Source organism: Petromyzon marinus, chromosome 6 (genome assembly GCF_048934315.1).
Source record: "Petromyzon marinus isolate PM22_M1 ecotype Great Lakes invasive population chromosome 6, UKy_Petmar_22M1.pri1.0, whole genome shotgun sequence".
NCBI lineage: Eukaryota > Metazoa > Chordata > Hyperoartia > Petromyzontiformes > Petromyzontidae > Petromyzon > Petromyzon marinus.
Window position 1 is genome coordinate 13,699,951 of NC_133672.1, and position 19,038 is coordinate 13,718,988.

At 51.5% G+C, this 19,038-nt stretch overlaps 2 protein-coding genes across 4 annotated transcripts in view; one reads left to right on the plus strand and one right to left on the minus strand.

Annotated features, from left to right (window-relative positions):
- PLEKHH2 (pleckstrin homology, MyTH4 and FERM domain containing H2) overlaps nt 1-2,393 on the minus strand; it is a 42,543-nt gene extending 40,150 nt beyond the window's left edge. For both annotated transcript variants that reach the window (XM_032947817.2, XM_032947816.2), the window contains exon 1: nt 2,269-2,393. The gene's annotated coding sequence lies outside the window, so the exon portion shown is untranslated. The remainder of the gene's footprint in view (nt 1-2,268) is intronic.
- A 4,628-nt stretch (nt 2,394-7,021) lies between these two features.
- THADA (THADA armadillo repeat containing) overlaps nt 7,022-19,038 on the plus strand; it is a 55,050-nt gene continuing 43,033 nt past the window's right edge. The window contains exons 1-9 of one of the 2 annotated variants that reach the window (XM_076065087.1): nt 7,022-7,350; nt 10,655-10,755; nt 12,681-12,856; nt 13,712-13,896; nt 14,032-14,064; nt 14,231-14,279; nt 14,827-15,014; nt 18,266-18,360; nt 18,862-18,981. In XM_076065087.1, the coding sequence (XP_075921202.1) occupies nt 7,272-7,350; nt 10,655-10,755; nt 12,681-12,856; nt 13,712-13,896; nt 14,032-14,064; nt 14,231-14,279; nt 14,827-15,014; nt 18,266-18,360; nt 18,862-18,981 (1,026 nt within the window). In that variant the 5' untranslated portion in view covers nt 7,022-7,271. Of the gene's footprint in view, nt 7,351-10,654; nt 10,756-12,680; nt 13,592-13,711; nt 13,897-14,031; nt 14,065-14,230; nt 14,280-14,826; nt 15,015-18,265; nt 18,361-18,861; nt 18,982-19,038 lie in introns of those variants that run through there. The other variant, XM_076065088.1, reaches the window with a different exon arrangement.

Below are 19,038 nucleotides of genomic sequence, written 5' to 3' on the forward strand. Positions count from 1 at the left end.
TCTGTACTGCCCGTCTTGTTCCGGTCTCATCTGTACTGCCCGTCTCGTTCCTGTCTCGTCTGTACTGTCCGTCTTGTTCCTCTCTAATCTGTACTGTCCGTCTTGTTCCTCTCTAATCTGTACTGTCCGTCTTGTTCCTGTCTCATCTGTACTGTCTGTCTTGTTCCTGTCTCATCTGTATTGCCCGTCTCGTTCTTGTCTCATCTGTACTGCCCGTCTTGTTCCGGTCTCATCTGTACTGTCCGTCTCGTTCCTGTCTCATCTGTACTGTCCGTCTTGTTCCGGTCTCATCTGTACTGTCCGTCTCGTTCTTGTCTCATCTGTACTGCCCGTCTCGTTCCTGTCTCATCTGTATTGCCCGTCTCGTTCCAGTCTCATCTGTACTGTCCGTCTCGTTCCTGTCTCATCTGTACTGTCCGTCTTGTTCCTGTCTCATCTGTACGGCCCGTCTCGTTCCAGTCTCGTCTGTACTGTCCGTCTCGTTCCAGTCTCGCTTGTACTGCACGTCTCGTTCCTGTCAATAATATTCGCATTAATAAAAAAATAAGCGGTTGTCACAATCGCGATTCTTTGCACATATCGTGATCTTAACTGAGCGTAATCATGGTTCGCGAAAAGACGTCGCGTGACTGCAGCAGATGTTTATATATTACTGAACTGATTAATGATTAATCATTATGCGTATTAGCTTCCACGGATTCCCAAGTGCCTACTTTAGCAATGCGCTGGTGGTCGCTATCGATTTCTTTTTTTAAGTTTAGACAAAGTATCCAAAGTATCTAAACCGCGGAATTGCCGCAGATTTCCAAAACGTTTCAAATTAACACGAGACACCGAGGCGGCTGCCGCGGATTTCTGAAGACCCACTCTTTAGCACTTGCCCATGGCCAAATCACACGGAATGCGTCCGTCTGGTCGGATCTCGGAAGCTCAGCCACGGGGTGACCCTGGAGAACGCTCGGATGAGCGACCCGCCATGAATAAACAGGCGGCATGGGCTGCTACGTTGTCAGCAGAGGGCAATGCAGCGTCACACGTTGTTGTACTGTACTTGTATGTCCCGACGCCTATGTTCCTCGCCGTCATGCCGCAATATCCACCATGAAGTGCGTGTGGTCGACTACGCACAAACGACCCGAAAGGCCCTCCTCATCCAGCGGTGGATTATCAAGAGGGATGCACGTTGCCTCTCTGACACTGTGAAACACGTGTTGGCCGCGATAACCGCAGTGTGTAGCTTCCACGGATTTCCCAAAAAAACCCTCTCTACTTTAAAAGTTTAAAATTGACGCAACCGCCGGGTGGCTTCCGCGGATTTCTAAAGACCTACTTCTTAACGAATTTTAAAGAGGCTGCCAAGCGCGCTCGGTCTGCACAAAGATTCTCCCAATATCGGTGGAGCGCAGCGGTTTGCGTACCGTGCCCTATGAACCTGGCCCACCTGAGTTCGACTTCTGGGCCACGGCTAACATCAGTGGCGAGAGTTACCTGAATGACCGACGCGGCGAGGGGAGGGGGGGGGGCCTTCATCCAGCGGCGGATTAACAAGACGCCGTACAGTTATCCGGCAATGCCAGCATCGTAATGTTCACGCGGCACATCAATATAAACAATCACTCAAACGCACACAGAGTTGTCCGACTCGACGCAGCTCCCTCGCACATCGCCACCTCGAACCGGCTTAGAGCAGCAGCAGCAGATCGTCGACAGGACAGCAGCCGGCCGACTTACACCTTCACAGGCTCAAGCGCAAACAAACAACGCGAATTGCACCCCGAACGCTGGTCACAGCCCCGAGCGCCACGTTTGAAGCCTCCTCATCCTCCTCTTGATGATGATGATAATGATGATGATAAACATTCACACTTATCGTGGGGGGGGAAGAGGGGAAACGATTAAAAGTGCGACGAATCATTTGTTGTCCGTGTCGCGCAGCACGCCAGCAACGCGCTGCACGAGCGAGGCGAGGTCGGCGGCTGCGACGGGGAGAGAGCAACGAAGCGTGGAGGGGTCCCAGACATCCACTTCGAACTTTTAATCTGTTTTTCTGTCTTTCTCTGTGTGTGTCTCTCTCTGTCTCCTCTCGCCCACCGACTTAGAAACCAGCTCCCTCCCCCCGCCCCGCGTGCTCCTCACACTCGCGCGCAGTTTGTTTCGTAGTCTCTGCCGTTGAAGAGAAAACGAGAGAGAGAGGCAGAGAGAGAGAATCGCCGATTCGCGAGCGGCGTGGTGCTGCTGGTGCTGGTGGTGCTAGGCAGGGGAACTCACGGCGGAGGGAGGTGAGGCCCGGGCGGGGTCGAGGCGGGGGAGTCCGCTGAGTCTGTGGCCGCCTCCACAGCGCGCGGCTCCGGCCCGTGCCCGGCTGCCCGCCCCCTTCCACGCCCACCCAGCGGCTCGCCCCGCCTCCTGCCCCGCCTCCATTATTCACTCGCCCCGCCTCCTGCCCCGCCTCCATTATTCACTCGCCCCGCCTCCTGCCCCGCCTCCACTATTCACTCGCCCCCGCCTCCTGTCCCGCCTCCACTATTCACTCGCCCCGCCTCCTGTCCCGCCTCCACTATTCACTCGCCCCGCCTCCTGTCCCGCCTCCACTATTCACTCGCCCCGCCTCCTGTCCCGCCTCCACTATTCACTTGCCCCGCCTCCTGTCCCGCCTCCACTATTCACTCGCCCCGCCTCCTGCCCCGCCTCCACTATTCACTCGCCCCGCCTCCTGCCCCGCCTCCACTATTCACTCGCCCCGCCTCCTGTCCCGCCTCCATTATTCACGCGCCCCGCCTCCTGCCCGCCTCCACTATTCACTCGCCCCGCCTCCTGCCCCGCCTCCACTATTCACTCGCCCCGCCTCCTGCCCCGCCTCCACTATTCACTCGCCCCGCCTCCTGTCCCGCCTCCACTATTCACTTGCCCCGCCTCCACTTTTCACTCGCCCCGCCTCCTGTCCCGCCTCCACTATTCACTCGCCCCGCCTCCACTATTCACTCGCCCCGCCTCCTGCCCCGCCTCCACTATTCACTCGCCCCGCCTTCACTTTTCACTCGCCCCGCCTCCTGTCCCGCCTCCACTATTCACTCGCCCCGCCTCCACTATTCACTCGCCCCGCCTCCTGCCCCGCCTCCACTATTCATTCGCCCCACCTCGTGCCCTGCCCGCCCGCCCAATTCACTCACCCCGCCTCGTGCCCTGCCTACCCCTATTCACTCGCCCCACCTCCTACCCTGCCTCCCCTATTCACTCACCCCGCCTCGTGCCGTGCCTACCCCTATTCACTCGTCCGGCCTCGTGCCCGGCCTCTCCTATTCACTTACCCCGCCTCGTGCCCTGCCTACCCCTATTCACTCACCCCGCCTCGTGCCCTGCCTACCCCTATTCACTCGCCCCACCTCCTACCCTGCCTCCCCTATTCACTCACCCCGCCTCGTGCCGTGCCTACCCCTATTCACTCGTCCGGCCTCGTGCCCCGCCTCCCCTATTCACTTACCCCGCCTCGTGCCCTGCCTACCCCTATTCAATCTCCTGCTTCCTTGCTCATGATCCGCCTCTTTCTCCACTTAACCTCCCTCTCAGACCCACATCTTTGAGAGAGGGCCCTTGCCTATAACAGACAAAAATCTAAACACATTCGTCAATAACACTGCCTTAAAAGTACAAGTATACTTCGCCGACGACGTGCCTATCAACATCACGCGGTTCCCCAACAAAGGCGACTGCTGATGAGACGCCGCGTGTCGAAACCGGCCCTGAATTGTGTTCATATTGAATCCCATAAGGAAAGTGGGCCCCTGATGGGATGTTGTAATACCTTTAGAGTTTAGTTGTTTTCATTTATTTTCTTGATTTTTTTTACCTACGTGACTTTACCGAAAAAACCAAAGAGTACCTTTAGAGTTGTATATATATAATCACCTAGCGGTCGGTCGTTGGCCAATTATTGCAGCGGCATACCGTTCGAATCCAGCGGCTGCCCTGATTAACACTGCGGGTGTAAACATCCTAAACACGCTCTTATCCGTTTTACGGTGAACGCTCAAGGTCCCGTGGCTTCATTCGCAAAAGTAGGACGTTTGCGTGTCGGTGTCATCGTCCAAATGTTGTTAAATTTGACAAATTATCCGCAATTACTCAATTGGAGTCTACATATACTGTACGTTCCACTCGTCTCTGTTTCTGTGCCTGTTGTTGTAACGTTCTGACCCGCTCCCTCTGGACATCTGCGAAAAATAACTTTAGGGGCCGTCCATAAATGACGTCACGCGATTTTGGACGATTTTTAACCCCCCCCCCCCTCGTCACACGGCGTCACAAAAAGTCAGACCCCCCCTCAAATATGACGTCACAAAGCTCTGCCCCGCCCCCAAAACCATATTTCCATTTTGAAAATGAAACACGCTTCAAATTGCTTTAAACTATTGTCATTGTAGTGCGTATTTAATGTGGCGCTGCACTCTGATGTTGTAAGAGTGTTGTTATAACAATTAGTGTTCTATATTTATTTAAAGTGGCGCATTTTGATGTGACGTCACATTTCTCAACCCCCCCCCCTCCTCGTCACACATCGCCTCAAATGTCTCACCCCCCCAGGTGCGTGACGTCATTTATGGACGGCCACGTACGAAAAAATTGAGCAGAGTATCTTGTGTAAATTGAATGGCAGTGAATCTTGCACCAAAGTAGTCATCAAACACTTCACTGCAGTTCACTGTAGCACTGTATATAACTGACCTTCAATTTGTTAAAATTCACTGCTCTGATACTTTATTCTCTTCTGCTTTCGGTCGCTGGGGTTGAAATAAATTGAAATCGATACAATATCTGGGAAATCACCGAGAAACGTCTATTTTACCATAATGTAGAAGCATGAATTAGACTTACCTTCTGTCTCAAGTGCTGAAGAAATAAATCAAGACACCAGATCGACTTTGTTGCTGCGTATAACTATTTATGAGGTTCACTTTCAATAAAGAAACGTGAAACTTGAAGCGAATTTGCGAAAAAAATATATTTCCGCGTGAGTGTAAAAATCCACCCGCTCATGAATATTAATGACGTGGGGGGGGTGCGACATGTGGAGTGACGTCACGCGCGTTACACACAGACATTCTTGGCTCATTATCGGAGTAACTAGAGGTTCATATTCTTAGCTCTTTCGGTAAAGTCACGTTGAAGGGAAACAACAAAACAATCAAATATATATAACAATAAAAAATTCTCACGACGTTTTATATATATTTTGTTGTTTCCCTTCAACGTGACTTTACAGAAAGAGCTAAGAATATGAATTACTGCAGTCACGAAAGTTTTAAATAAAAAATTAACTAGAGGTTGTTCGGGGGCCCATGTGATGCCCCTCGCAAACATTTACGGCTTTCGGCCAGAAAAGTCACGAAAAAAGTTACACACGAACGACGCATTCACGCAAGCACCCGATGCTCCGTTTTGAAGTTTTAAAATGAGACGTATTTTGAATTGTATTATGTTTTGAATTAAATATATTTTTTATTCATTAAAAGCTTGTATCATTATACATCTGGAAGACTTCATTGAAAAGGACATTTTGTGTGAATTTTCTCTCGTCGTTAAGTAAATGGCCTTGCTGGGGGTTCTGTTTGGGATTGCGGGATCGAGATTAGGGGCCGTCCATAAATGACGTCACGCTCCTGGGGGGAGGGGGGAGGGGTCAGACATTTGTGACGATGTGTGACGAGGGGGGGGGGGTTGAGAAATGTGACGTCACATCAAAATGCGCAACTTTAAATAAAGACAACACGTTCTACTTAATTAAACATATTTATAATAAATGTTTTCTCCTACAACATCAGAGTGCAGCGCAACATTAAATACGTGCTACAATGGCAATAGTTTAAAGCGATTTGAAGCGTGTTTTATTTTGGGGGGGGACGGGGCAGATCTTTGTGACGTCATATTTGAGCGGGGGGGGGGGGTCTGACTTTTTGTGACGCCGTTTGACGAAGGGGGGGAGGGTCAAAAATCGTCCAAAATTGCGTGACGTCATTTATGGACGGCCCCCAAGGCGACATCGAGCTAGCCGTGCGAGAAGACCGCCGTCTGCAGATCGATTCGAACGTAATGGAACGTCTGTGTCTGCGCCTCCGTCGTTCATGCAGGGGGCGCGCGTAGGTTTGTAGCGCCCCCTGCAGGAAAACGACGGGAAGTGATAGCGTTCATCACAACTTTATCATCAGAGAGAGATAAAGTTGTGCTCTTATATTCTACAAGCACTGCAGAAGTAATGGTTGAGGGGCAGGGGGAGGGGTCCACCGCTTCCTTTGCCCCCCCCCCTCATCTTCTCTATACTTACACCCAGTCACGAATGCCCTCACATATGGATAGGCGACCTAATTTCATTTGCCCATTGTTAACGTAAAATTTGAAATGCGTAATTTTAATTATGAATGGAGATTGGAAGCTGCCGTGCACATTTTTGTCCGGCAGAAATTAACATTTACATTTTAGACGCCGAGGAGCAGCAATGTTTTTTTCTTGGTTTGAGCCGTTGCAGCAGACACGATTCCCAAAGTTCAGAAGAAGCAGAATATTTACTTATATTGCACTGGAGGAATCCGATGAGCTACAAAGCTCTTTTTTCACCCCACCCCCCCTCCTCGTCACACGGCGTCACAAAGCTCTGCCCCCCCCCAAAATAAAGCATGCTTCAAATCTCTTTAAACTATTGTCATTGCAGTGCGTATTTAATGTGCCGCTGCACTCTGATGTTGTCGAAGCAAACATTTATTATATTAAGTAGAACGTGTTATCTATATTTATTTAAAGTTGCGCATTTTGATATGACGTCATATTTCTCACCCCCCCCTCTCGTCACACATCGTCACAAATGTCTGACCCCCCCTCTCCTAAGTGCGTGACGTCATTGATGGACGCCCCCTATACGCCGCGTGGACGTGAAAACTAAACTTTCCCTATACACGAATACGGCACAAACCGTATGGGTTGACAGGCGGGGTGTGGGGGTGTGTGGGGTGCGTCTTATAATCCGGACAATGCGCTCAATTTCTGGCGTCGATGGTATGGGGGGGGGGGGCTCTTGGGGGAATCTCTGAGCCACGTGCGCGCTCGCGCACCGCGAGCCACGTGACCTCGCCTCTACTTCCGGGGCGAGGGGCGTCTCGACGCACGTGCGGCGATCGCGACTCCGACTCATCAGCCACCGCCGCCGCCGCCACCACCACCACTCAACCACGAACTATCACCCGCTTCCATCATCGTCATCCTCCTCCAACATCAGCGCCAGGATGGGCCGCAGGAGGAGAGGCGGCGCCGCGGACGTGGGTGCCATTGAGATCGGCGCCCGTGAACTGGAGCTGTTAGCGAGTGAGTACAGCAGCGACAGCAGCAGCAACTAATTAACTCAACTCCACCCGTCCTGTTTCATTGTAATCGGTTCACTCGCACGCAGTCATTGAGCGTTTTATTCGTGCCGCGACCACCACCACCACTACTAACTACTACTACGACACAATGCCCACAGTACGGGTTCAGTCACAGGGTGGTTGATGGTGGCGGTGTGAGCGATGCCAACATGACTGATGCTCGATTAGCTCCCGTGCGTTCACCGATTGATTAAAAATGCGATTAAAAAAAACCACGACGAGCTCGCGTAGCGCCGACGCACCGAGGACACGTCGCCGACTCTCAAGGCAAAGGTCCCCCGTGTAGCCCGAACAGTCTATTGGGGCAAGTGCTGCGAGCGAGTAGCAACCGATGAAGGCCGGCAAGGCACACGAGGGGGGTGGGTGGCCAGCCCCACGCCCGGCCGCCTTTGTCACCCCCCCCCCCCCCACCGTGGCAATTACGTTACACACCGCTACCAGGTTACTCATTTGAGGCCGAGTCAACCTAGGCGAGGCTCGGGACCGGTTCGGATAATTAATCGTCGCCGGTGTTGGTGACCGTGAGCGGGGTCACCGTCCTGAGAGAGAGATTTGATTAATAAAGACTTCAAAGTTACTCTCCGACCGGCGCCTTCGATGCACTGGTGAATTAATGAACTTAAAACAACTACATCGATGCGGTGGAGGAAGATCTAATGACGAGGCCGTTAGTGATAATTCGTGGGAATGTCATAATGACGTGCTTTTTCATAATTGTGGAAACGTAATAGCGATCAGTGAAGTGAAGTATGGTCAAACAGACCCCCCCACCTCCTTAGCGGAGACTTCATCGAGCAGTGGATTAACAGGCTTGTGCACAATCACACGTTACAAGAATTTTGCCACGTGGCAACGCGCATCTTCAACCTGTACCATCACCATCGTAATACGATGGCGAGACGGATGTGGTGACTTCGAGCGTCCGTCATTCACCCCACTTTCACAGTGTTTTACAATCATCATCAGCCATCATCATCACCCTGCCAAATCCAGTCTTTATTCACGTCGGGAGGTGGCGACAACCCGTGAAGACAACCTCGTGCACGAGGGTCTCGTGTGTCACGTCGGTTGCCACGGTTACGCCACAGGCTACGGTACGGTGCGAAAGAAGTTCGACGTGAAAGGGGGAAAACTCAAGTTTTGCAATAATATTATGCTTTTTGGTTTTTAAATCAGAACCTAATTTTTTTAAATGAACACGATACAAAGTAAAATCACAGCTATTGCTCCCAGGTTCCGAATTGGTCATTCGGAATCGTCACCGTCATCGTGAAACCGCGTGTTTGGCTGCACTGCGTAACAGAAACATATATTTTTTTGTTCCTGGGTAGTAAGTGTTATTTCCTAATCGTTTATGCCTCAAAAGTACAGAAAATGGATATTTATTCCCCACAAACTTTGCTTTTGTGACGAGGACAGTGATATTTTGAAATGTTCCTATTTTCAATGAGAAAACGTGGTGAGCATTTGTGTCATTCCTTCACGTAAAGTCCTGGTCACAAAAGCAAAGTTTGTGGGGGAATAATAATATCAATTTTCTGTACTTGTGAGGCGTAAGCAATAAAAAAAATAACACTTACTACCCAGGGACAAAAATCGTGTTCCATCCTGCTGTCATTCGAAATAAATTCGTGCGCCCTCTTGTGAGTGAACATGGTCATTGCTATTAGTCCCACAGTGGGCACCGTGTCAATCGCCCCCCCCCCCCAAGTCCTTTGGAAAATCAAGTTCAATAACACATTATTTAGTGGTGGTGGTGGTGATGATGCTGCTGCGTTGGCAGTGGCGCTCAGGCACAATTAATAAAAAAAACTCAACACATTAGTCAACAATGCCGCCTTTAAAGAATCAGAATCCGATAGAATTGGCGACGTTTCAGGCATGGGCCATTCTTCGTTGGTCCGTGTGCCATGAAGAAGGGTCGTTGCTCGTAACGTCACCAATTATATTGATTTATTTTAAGTAAAAGTGGGCCCCGCGGTGACGAGATGTTAACGGCCTCGCCTGGTTGACAGGTCGTGGGTTCGATGCCGACGCTGGCACCTGCTGTATATTTGGAGTCTGCGTGTTTTCCCCCTTGGCTGCGTGGATTTTTCTCCGGGTCAACCTCCGGTTTTTCCCTCCACATTTACGTGACTTTACCGAAAGAAACCAAGAATAAGCAACAACAAGTTTAGCGTATTCGGCTGCTATACATTCCCACGTGATAGAGCAAATGCGTTGAGCTTTCATTTGTGGCCAGGTCGCTTCTGAAAAATAGCTCTACAGCTCGGTGTGCCTTACCTGGTAAAATAAATAAAAAATAGTTTATTTTTTTGCATAGTTTTATGGTACAGACGTGACGTCTAAATCGCAACCACATCTCAAGGGCTTTTTCAGCAGAGCGGCGCTTGAGTTTATGGATGTGCGCGTCGTGGAAGGTGAAGTTACGACTGCATTGGTGTGTCCTGGCTGTACATACGAATAAAAAAAGACTGACCTTGAGTACACGAGACCCTTGGCGTATTTCTCGTACACCACGGACACCTGCAAAGTGGCGCTGCATTCACGCAAAAGTGCATGACGCTGTCGGAGAATGAATCGCGAAACTGATCCTCGTACTTCGCTATGTCGGTCAGGTGGCTCGGCGGAAGAGTGAGAAGCTCCCAACCGAAAGGTTGAGAGTTCAGATTTCCAGTTTGGGGGTTCACCCAGCCCATCATCCATTCGAGGTCGACAGTGGTTGCCGCATGGATAGACTCATCCCCGCCATAAAAAGTGGAAATTCCACCGCTGACTTAGAGCTGTGCACGAGAGATGAGCACTGCCTCAATGCTCATTTGAGCAGAAAATCACTTTGACCCTTTCTTTTTGATACTCCTCTACACTGGTTGACCAGTGGTAGCTGTACGACATTCACGTGGAATTGCAACGTTCTGCCCTAGTATTTCAAGAGTCTCGTCACAATGCCGTTGGTGCCACCACACATCGCCATCGCTTCCTTCCTTCTGCCAGATCCTGCAGCTGTTGCAGAGTGGACACCCAACATCCAAGGTCCACTCTTGCAGTCTCAAAACCACCTCCATCAATTTGCTTAGAGGTCTTCCCCCTCGTTACTACACAGTCGATACATCGTCACTTTAGTGCCCATCTTGGTAACCTGCCCTCCTCCACCGTGCGTACGCGTTCCTCCCAGCGCGACTTCCTCTCGTCAAGGTGTAACCGTGAAGCGGGTGTCATCAGTGCGGCCCCCACTGTTGTTCCAGCACTGGCGGACGGCGCCGCTGGAGATGGCGAGGCTGCAAGAGCTGTGCTGGATTGCGTGCAGCTTGCGGATGGCATGGCGCAACTGGCACAACTCAAAAAGGTGCGGCCTCTTTTAAATGATCGAAATAATACGACAGTAATGTTAAGTAATCCAAATAAATGTCGCCTACGTGAACGAGTGCTTTGCTTTGTGTTTGAGAGAACTGACGTACCCAGAGAAAGCCGCCCGTGCATAACCTGCGGACATTCTTGCCGTGCCGCCTTCTGGCCACCGAGCAACTCGGCGGGTTTGGTAGTTTTACAAATCTGCGTGATCCACCAACCCTTGTCTCAAAAGCATTGGACAACAGGCGTCCGTCATACGGCCCGAGTTCGTTTCCTATCTGTGCCTGGCATCGATGGCCAGCGACAGCTGAACCAGTCCTGGGCCCCTCCGAGGTCACAAACCTGCACCGACCAGCATGGCTAAGTTTGGTGAAACAAATCCCCACAACCAAGGGGTGTGGGGAGGCCTTCATACAGCAATATATTGACAAAGGACTGTAAATTATCTACTTTTGTTATTTATAAACGTACACACGTACACAAAACACATGAACATGCACACACAAAAGACAAAGATTCCCTGTATAGCCTGACTGTTGGGGCAAGTGCTGTTAGCGAGAGCACCTATGAAGGCCGGCATGGCACATGAGGGGGTGGGTGGCCAGCACCACGTCCAGCCGCCTTTGTCTCTCAAGTGGCGATGTTTACACACCGCACCAGGTACTTATTTGAGGCCGAGTCGACCTAGGGGAGGCCCAGGACCGGTTCAGATAATCGTCACTGGTGGTGACCGTGAGCGGGAATCGAACTCGGGTCACCAGGTTCGCTACCGCTCCCCACACATGAACGTACACACACACACACAACTCCATGCTGCCTGTAGGGGGCAGTGCAAGTTTCTGATTTCGTCAACAGCATTGGTGCCCATCCTCTGTGGACCCGCTGGACTGCCACTGCCAACCCTCACGAGTTTTTGCGCGGACCGTCGTGCGCCGACAGCATACTTATAAAAAGTTACATTTCTCCAAATGCTAGTGTCTGCAGCAGTTTGACGGAACACTTCCCACAAGCCTTGCGGACCACAGGTTAGGGAACCACGGTGGAGCTTGTTCTTCTCCAGTAAACGTGGGCTTTCCCCGGACGTTCGAGTTACAGGATACTCTAGAAACTCCCTTCCCGTGGGCGTCGATGAGGTGCCATACTCTGGCTCGCAAGGAGAGGCTGGTACAGCATCATGATGTTAATTACCTCGCCTGGTATACAGGAGATTGAGGCTTTGATCCCGACCCTGATGCCTTATATTTGGAGTTTGCATGTTCTCACCGTGGTCATGTGGATTTTTCTCCGGGTCCTCCGGTTTATCCCGCAACATTTAGAAACGTGCGCCTTGGAGTATTTGGTTGCCATACATTTCCGCGTGATAAGCCACTGCGTTGAGCTATCCATTTATATAGCTCAGTGGGCCTTACCTGGTAAAATACATTTTTTTAGTCGTTTTATAGTTTAATATAATCTCTCCCTTCATGTGTATTCTTTTTCTCCGGGCGCTCCAGTTTCCTCCCACATGTATAAACACTCATTAATCGGCAGAATTTGTATTTATTATATATGTAGGACTGCAGAGCTTGAGCTATTGTTGGCACCGGCTCACCGATTGGCTGCCTTCCAGCTTGTCCGTGGTCCCTCGGCGATCTTGGGATGCAAGTCGAACGACGACGATGACGCTATTTAAAGCTAATTATTATTAGAAACCTGCCAAACGTCCAAAGAAAAAAACCCTGCTAGAAAGATGAGACCCAGGTTTGCTTTCCTGGAAAAACAAAGACTTCTATATAGATGCATGACTCGCGACTGTAAATTGCAGATGCAATTTATGATGACCAAAGACACAAAGCAAACGCTAAACATGATTTGATTTTAACGGCGTTGTAAATATGGCTCAATGGTGTTAACAGTTGCCGTTGCCTTTTTGTCTGACAGGTGGGAGCTGCCCTGCAGAGGGCGAGCGAGAGGGCAAGCCGCACGGCCAAGGGCGATCCGCCCGCGGGGGCCGAGAGCCACGTCGCACGCGAGGTGGCGTGCTGCTGCCTGCGCGTGCTAACGCTCGCGCACCTCACCGTGTCGTGGAAGAGCCCGCTCAAGCGGGCGCTCGCCAGGTACCCTCCACGGACCCACGGACGATTGCCGATCCAGCGTCGTTGACGTTCGCTCGGGTGGTGCAGTCGGTGACGCGGCAAAACGGATTGCGCCGGTTGGTGGACACGGCGGGGAAGTCTTGGGACGCGGCAAGCGCGGCTGCCTTGACTTTCGCCGTGCATCAGGGGTCTTGAAGGAATGCGGTGCGACATCCTCACATCAGAGAGATGAGTTTGTCTGTAATTATGTGGGTGGCTCTTTGTGTGGCCATCTCATGGAGAGGAAAAAAAAAACAAAGCACCTGGCACAGGTGTGTCATTAGCTGCACTTGGGAGACAAAGCAACGATGTTGGCCTTTCCAGCCCCTTGTTCTAACCGTAATTGATGGTTCGCTAAGAAGCTTTTCCTGAGGTGGTTGGTTGGGTGGGTCAGAGGTCAGAGGGCTGAGCTGTGGACAACCAAGATCCTGGATTCGAATCCAGTGGATCCGCTTGTGATTAAACTGGGTGAATAAGTGTCATGAGTTGATGGTCTCAGCCTTGTCGCACATTTCTGCACAGAAAACCATCGCGTAAAGTTTGTTTCTGCACTTAATATGGCTAAATTCCAGCTCTCGGAATGAAAAATCTTAAAATAACGTTTTAACTTTTTTTGTAGCGAACGTGACTCTCTTGTGGCACCGACAGGTGGGAAAGTGCCACGCGAAGTGTCGCACTATCCTGCGGAAGATCCACATGGAATCTTCGTGACGTGACGTAATGGCACAATCGGATTACAATTGAGGATAATTTTTTTAACAAAATGTATTTAAAAAAAAGAATGCTTGTGCCCACGGTATAACCAGGCTAACTAGGGGCTTTTTTTGTCGACCCCAGCCTGCTGGAGTCCCAACGTGGCGAGTGGAGGGTAATGGCCTGCGACGCCCTTGCCGGGCAGGTGAGCGACGCTGTGGGGCCGAGCGGGCGCAAACCCGGTGGGGAGCCGTCGCCCGCGGACGCCTCGAGGCCGGGCTGGGTAACGGTGTCCACGCTTGCCTGCTGCCTCGAAAACTTCCCGCTTGGTCAGTGCAGCGCCACTCTCGTCGCCTTTCTTTTATTTCTGTTGTCTCTCGACGACACCACCACCCTCCTCTCTTTATCACCAAATCAACAAGTCTGCATTCTGCCTAATGTCTTCCTCGTGTCTTCCCCCGCAGGGGAAGAGGCCTTGGTGTCAGTGCTCTCCCCAGGTGTGTAACTGCAAAGGGTGCCGGCCTTGTCTGTGTCCGTGTTCCTGTGGGCATCGCGTAACTGTGCACGCGCATTCGCACGTCTCGCTTTGGTTCTCCGCCGCTCGTGGGTTTCTTCGCCCGTGCACAAGTCGCGCCCGGCGCGCGTGTGTCCGTTTCGTTCCAGTTCTGGAGCTCCTCCTGGGCCTCCTGTCCGACTCTGTCAACCGGGCAAGGTGAGACGCCTTCCAAAACAACACCCGGAGTTCGCAGTTGAGGTCGCGCTACGACAGAATCAACGCAGCCGACAAGATAGCGGAAACTTGGTCGGTCGGATAGCACACCGGTGAATGGCAATTGATTCAAGTAGGCATCTGACGAATAGGGGACGTGTCACTGCTTATACTCGCGATTCACGCGGTGCATCTTCCCTCTAAGAATGAATTGTTAATCATAAATGCAACTGACCTGAAGATGTTAACTTAGTATTAATGACACTGAACAAATGACGCGGAACATAAAACACAATATAAATGAGACGCTACGGTACATACAAGATAAGAAATAACCCATGACTGAAGTGAATCGTAACCTTGTATAATAATATAATCGGATCATAGGTGGGGAAGTGGGTTTCGTAATCGATACATGCTTAAACTTTAGCAAATCTAAAGTGGAGAAGATGAAATCGGACGTTGATGCTGTGGTGTGTCGTCGATGCCGCGGTGCGCTGCTGACGCCGTTGGGAGGGTGTTGTTATGCTGCTGCTGCTGCTGCGTTGAGGGAGTGCGCAGGGAAAGCGGCGGAGCGGACCGCGTGGATGCACGAGGCACAGACGGCGGTCAAGACAACGATGGTGCTGCTGCAGAAGGGCCTGGGGCGCCCAGGAAAGGCTCAGGACGAGGGCCCAATGTCGCTACGGACAACCAGCGCAGGCTTTATCGGCTGCTTCGTGGACATACTTTCTGATGGTGAGCTGTCAATAATGTACTGAAGTTAGCGATAATAACTAAACGGGTGAAATTATGAACATAGCCGAATTTATATTCTTAGCTCTTTCGGTAAAGTCACGTTGAAGGGAAACAATAAAATAATAAAATATATATAACAATAATATTTTATTGTTTCCCTTCAACGTGACTTTACCGAAAGAGCTAAGAATATGAATTACTGCAGTCACGAAAGCTTTAAATCAAAATATAGCCGAATTTATTAATCCAGGTAAGTATCACCGAGTCTTAAGATTATTTTTCATGAGGGTTCTGCAATGGGATGTTTGGCGAGTTCCCTTGAAAGAATTGTTAAGCACGTTTTGGAGAATACTGGTGTACCTGGGACGAATACGTGGAGATGACACTCTCCAAACTCCTCACAGACAGCTACTTGAACCCACTTTGGGTACTGCCATTACCTTTTCACATCGCAGGCCAGCAGGTTTGGGAGAATCATATCCACCTCTAAAGTGCTGGAACACGGGCCTACACAGCCCCCAATATTTACATAAATTACCATACGTTGTATAAGTAAAACGTCCACGTGTTAACATTTAAATATATTCATACCACACCGAATCTCTGTTGAACATTACTGCATGTTCAAACTCCTCACCGCCCCTAATAGTGCAGCTGAAATAACCGATATTTTCCAGTCGTGTGCAAATCAACATCAAGTCGCTACACGTTGCACACGCCTGATGGTTGGTGACCGCAGAAAAATGCGCCGGGGGACGGGCGTAAGAGCAGCACCAACGTGGAGGAACGTACGAGCACGAGACCTGAACCCTACCTCGAGCCATGCGGCTCACGGAGACATGCACAGATCTCTGTTGTCGCTAAGCCTGAAAGTCGAGCACCGATGGCCCTTAATGCCGCGCTGACACGGCGCTGTGCCGTTGGTGGCGGTGGCCACGTCGTGAAGGTGTGTGTTTGTGTTGGGTGCGGGGGAGTGCCTTTGTGTGTGGTGGGGGAGGGGGGGGGTGAGGTTTGAAGGATTGATCGGTAGGAACTGCTTTGTCTCTGCGGTGAAACGTGAGCCGATCGACGAGGGGACGGGCGGATGCCCAAGGGGAAGGTGGGCGAGGCGGCCGGGGCCAAACAGGAGGATGAGCTCACGGCACGACACACACACACACACACGCGCGCCTGCGTCCTGCCGTTGGCGCGCCGGCGCTTTAACACGTGACGCTCGAACAAAAAGCGACGAAAACAACGAGGCAAGCTCTTACCGTCTTGGTCGAGCAAAGAGCTCCCCCCCCCCCGTCCCTGCGCTAAATCCCATGGGTGCACGGCTGCTTCCTATCGGTGCCCGCCGTCCGAACTCGGACGCCGTAACGCATTTTCTCTCCGGTCTCGATTTGATGAATTGCCATGGGTTGGGGCTGCGATTCGATTCATAATAATCGGTTCTTGTCGTTGTTAACTTTGTGGTGGTGCGATGTCAACACCTCCAGTGGCTGCAGGGCGGTCATGTGAAATAATTGCTCGTAAGATACGAATGGAAATACTCCATTCTCACGCGCAACACTATTCACCGCAAGCATTGTGAGCGTAAATCAATACTGCTGAATGGATGGCTGATTACTCGCCAGCCAAAGAGTGTGTTTAAACTCAAGATATGAAACCCGCACCTCTGTTTATAACAAAAAATGCAAGAAGTTAGGAGGGTTTGCAAAGAGGTGATTTCCTTCTGTTGATCAAGTTTGGCGTTGTGGCAACATTCTCTGTGGAAAGAGGACAAAGAGAGATCCCCTCCCCCCCCGTGTGGTGTGTGTGCGCGCATGCGCACGTGCGCAGACAAAAGGGGGATGTATTTTCCCATTATCAGCAGGACAGGGAGAGGGGCGGCCATTGAAAGCCATTGAGAAAACTCTCCCAGGCTCTCTCTGCAGTTCAGAACAGCGGTGACCACGCAAAACCGAAAAAAAAACTGCTGCCAATGTCCTTGTCCACGCTGTGAATTTTGGCACGGTCGGCAGTATTCAGCGGTAATCTCGGCATTAAAAACAATACCCCGTAGCCCACACGGAGCAGCAGTAATGCTCAACAAACTAAACCGTGACCTCCGGCCTTAGCCCTAAGCACTGACCGCCACGCTCCGTGTGAATGCCTCTACACGGCCATTGATTCGCAATCTGCTGGCATTGACGCGTTTCGTTTTTTTCCTTCCATCCAATCTCCGTTTTTTTTGCGTGTGTTTTTAAACGGCAGAGTCGTGACCTCCCTGGGCCTCCACTGTGGTGGGCGGTGGCGGGGTCACGCCCGTGAGCGCCGGGCGATTATCCTGCCAGAGCGACGCGACCCTTTTAAAGGCGCCCGTCCCGTTTACGCGCTCGTGGTTTTGGTGTTGCCTGGGCTTATTGTCTCCGGGAGATGATGGGCCAAAGAAACAAAAATACTGCCATTTGTCTAAAAGGTTTTTTGGCGATGTGTGGAGAGAGGACAGGTGATGGCAGGATGGAGCTGGGGGAGTTAAAAGTGGGGGACCTGAGGAGTTGGGCCATGAGAATCTGCTTCAGCGGCATTTTCGGTTGGGCTTCATTGTCCTGTTAATTGCAATCGTTGATCCGCTTTGACCAACAGACAGGAACAGAGGCTCTTTTACGAGGTTATGCAGGAGGGCAAAATCAGTTCTCAAAGAAAAGAATCTTGCATGAACTGTGACGGCGGAGGTTCGTTCCATTCCTCCGAGTGCTAATCCTGTTCACGAAAACAAAACGACTCCAGAGGATGGGTTTAGGGGTCGTAATGGCAGAGACTGGAAACTCATTAGTGGCAAAGCTGTTTGTACTCCGACTCGGCCACACATTCTCCCCTATCCACCTGGTGCTCTTATGCCACCAAGACCCCCCCCCCCCATGCTTTAATACACTCTGATCCAGTGTGGTCAACTGTGGTTGACTTGCAGGCTGACGGGCTGATACTTTAAAAAGGCAATGCTTGGAAAACACCCCTTAAACATAGAACTCACCGTACAATCCAAAGGGGGTCATTGTATTCACCGAGGCTTTCCTGGGTAAATAAATGGCTCTATTGTGATCATAAATGAATGGCATTCATTATTGCTATCCGACGCGATAAAGTTGCCTTGGAACGTGGCACGATGCGGGGGGGGGGGGGGGAGCTGCCCCGTGTGTGACGCGTTGACCCCACGCGTCCTGTCGATCTCTCCGGGTGACCCTCCACCCCCCCCCCCACCCCCCCCACCCTCCCCCCCACCGTGGCAGCCGGGTTCCTGCGGACGTGTCGTGCGGCGGCGGGCATGGCCGCGGTGCTGCTGCTGCTGTTGGGCCCCAACACTGCGACGGACCCAGCTCCCCTGGTACCACCACCGGCTCCCAACGTCCGCCTCCTCTTCGTACTCCCCCCTCCATCCTCGCACTTCACCTTGACTGCTCTCCCCTCTTGTGGAAAGTGAACTTTTATGACCAACCGTGTGTTCGCAGTGAAGGCTCCCCACTGGCACCTTTGCTATCCAATGCCATCGTTTGCTGTCCCCTCTCTGCACTTCAGCCCCATCCCGTCTCACTCCACCTCCAGAAACACCTCTTCTCTTCCTCGTCCCCTTTGACGGATGTCCTCTATATTTGTGTACAGCGTCTTGAGATGCGGTCGCATTTGAGCACTTTGTAAATCCAAATTGTGTTGTATTATGTGCCAGGTTGCAAAAGCAAGCAATGAATAAAGGAAGCTCAATGAGTCGTTCACATTGGGAAGCGACGGTGGTTTTTTTTGTTTTGCCGTATCGAGTCGATTCTGCAGTTTCGCCATTTGATGGCACATTCGAGGGTTTTGCGTTCCTGCTCCTCACCCTGGCCCGAAGCTCGCGCTGGCGCTGTTGGGCTCACGGGAGATGGGCGCCAGCGGTGGTGGCGGCGGCGAGGTGGCTCTCCCGGCTTGGGCGAGCGAGGGCTTCCGGCGCTTGTGCGACGTTGCCGCCTCCGTGAGTTTCCCCTTTGTGTACGAGCGGCACTGCGTTGTTTATTGTTGTTGGGTAACT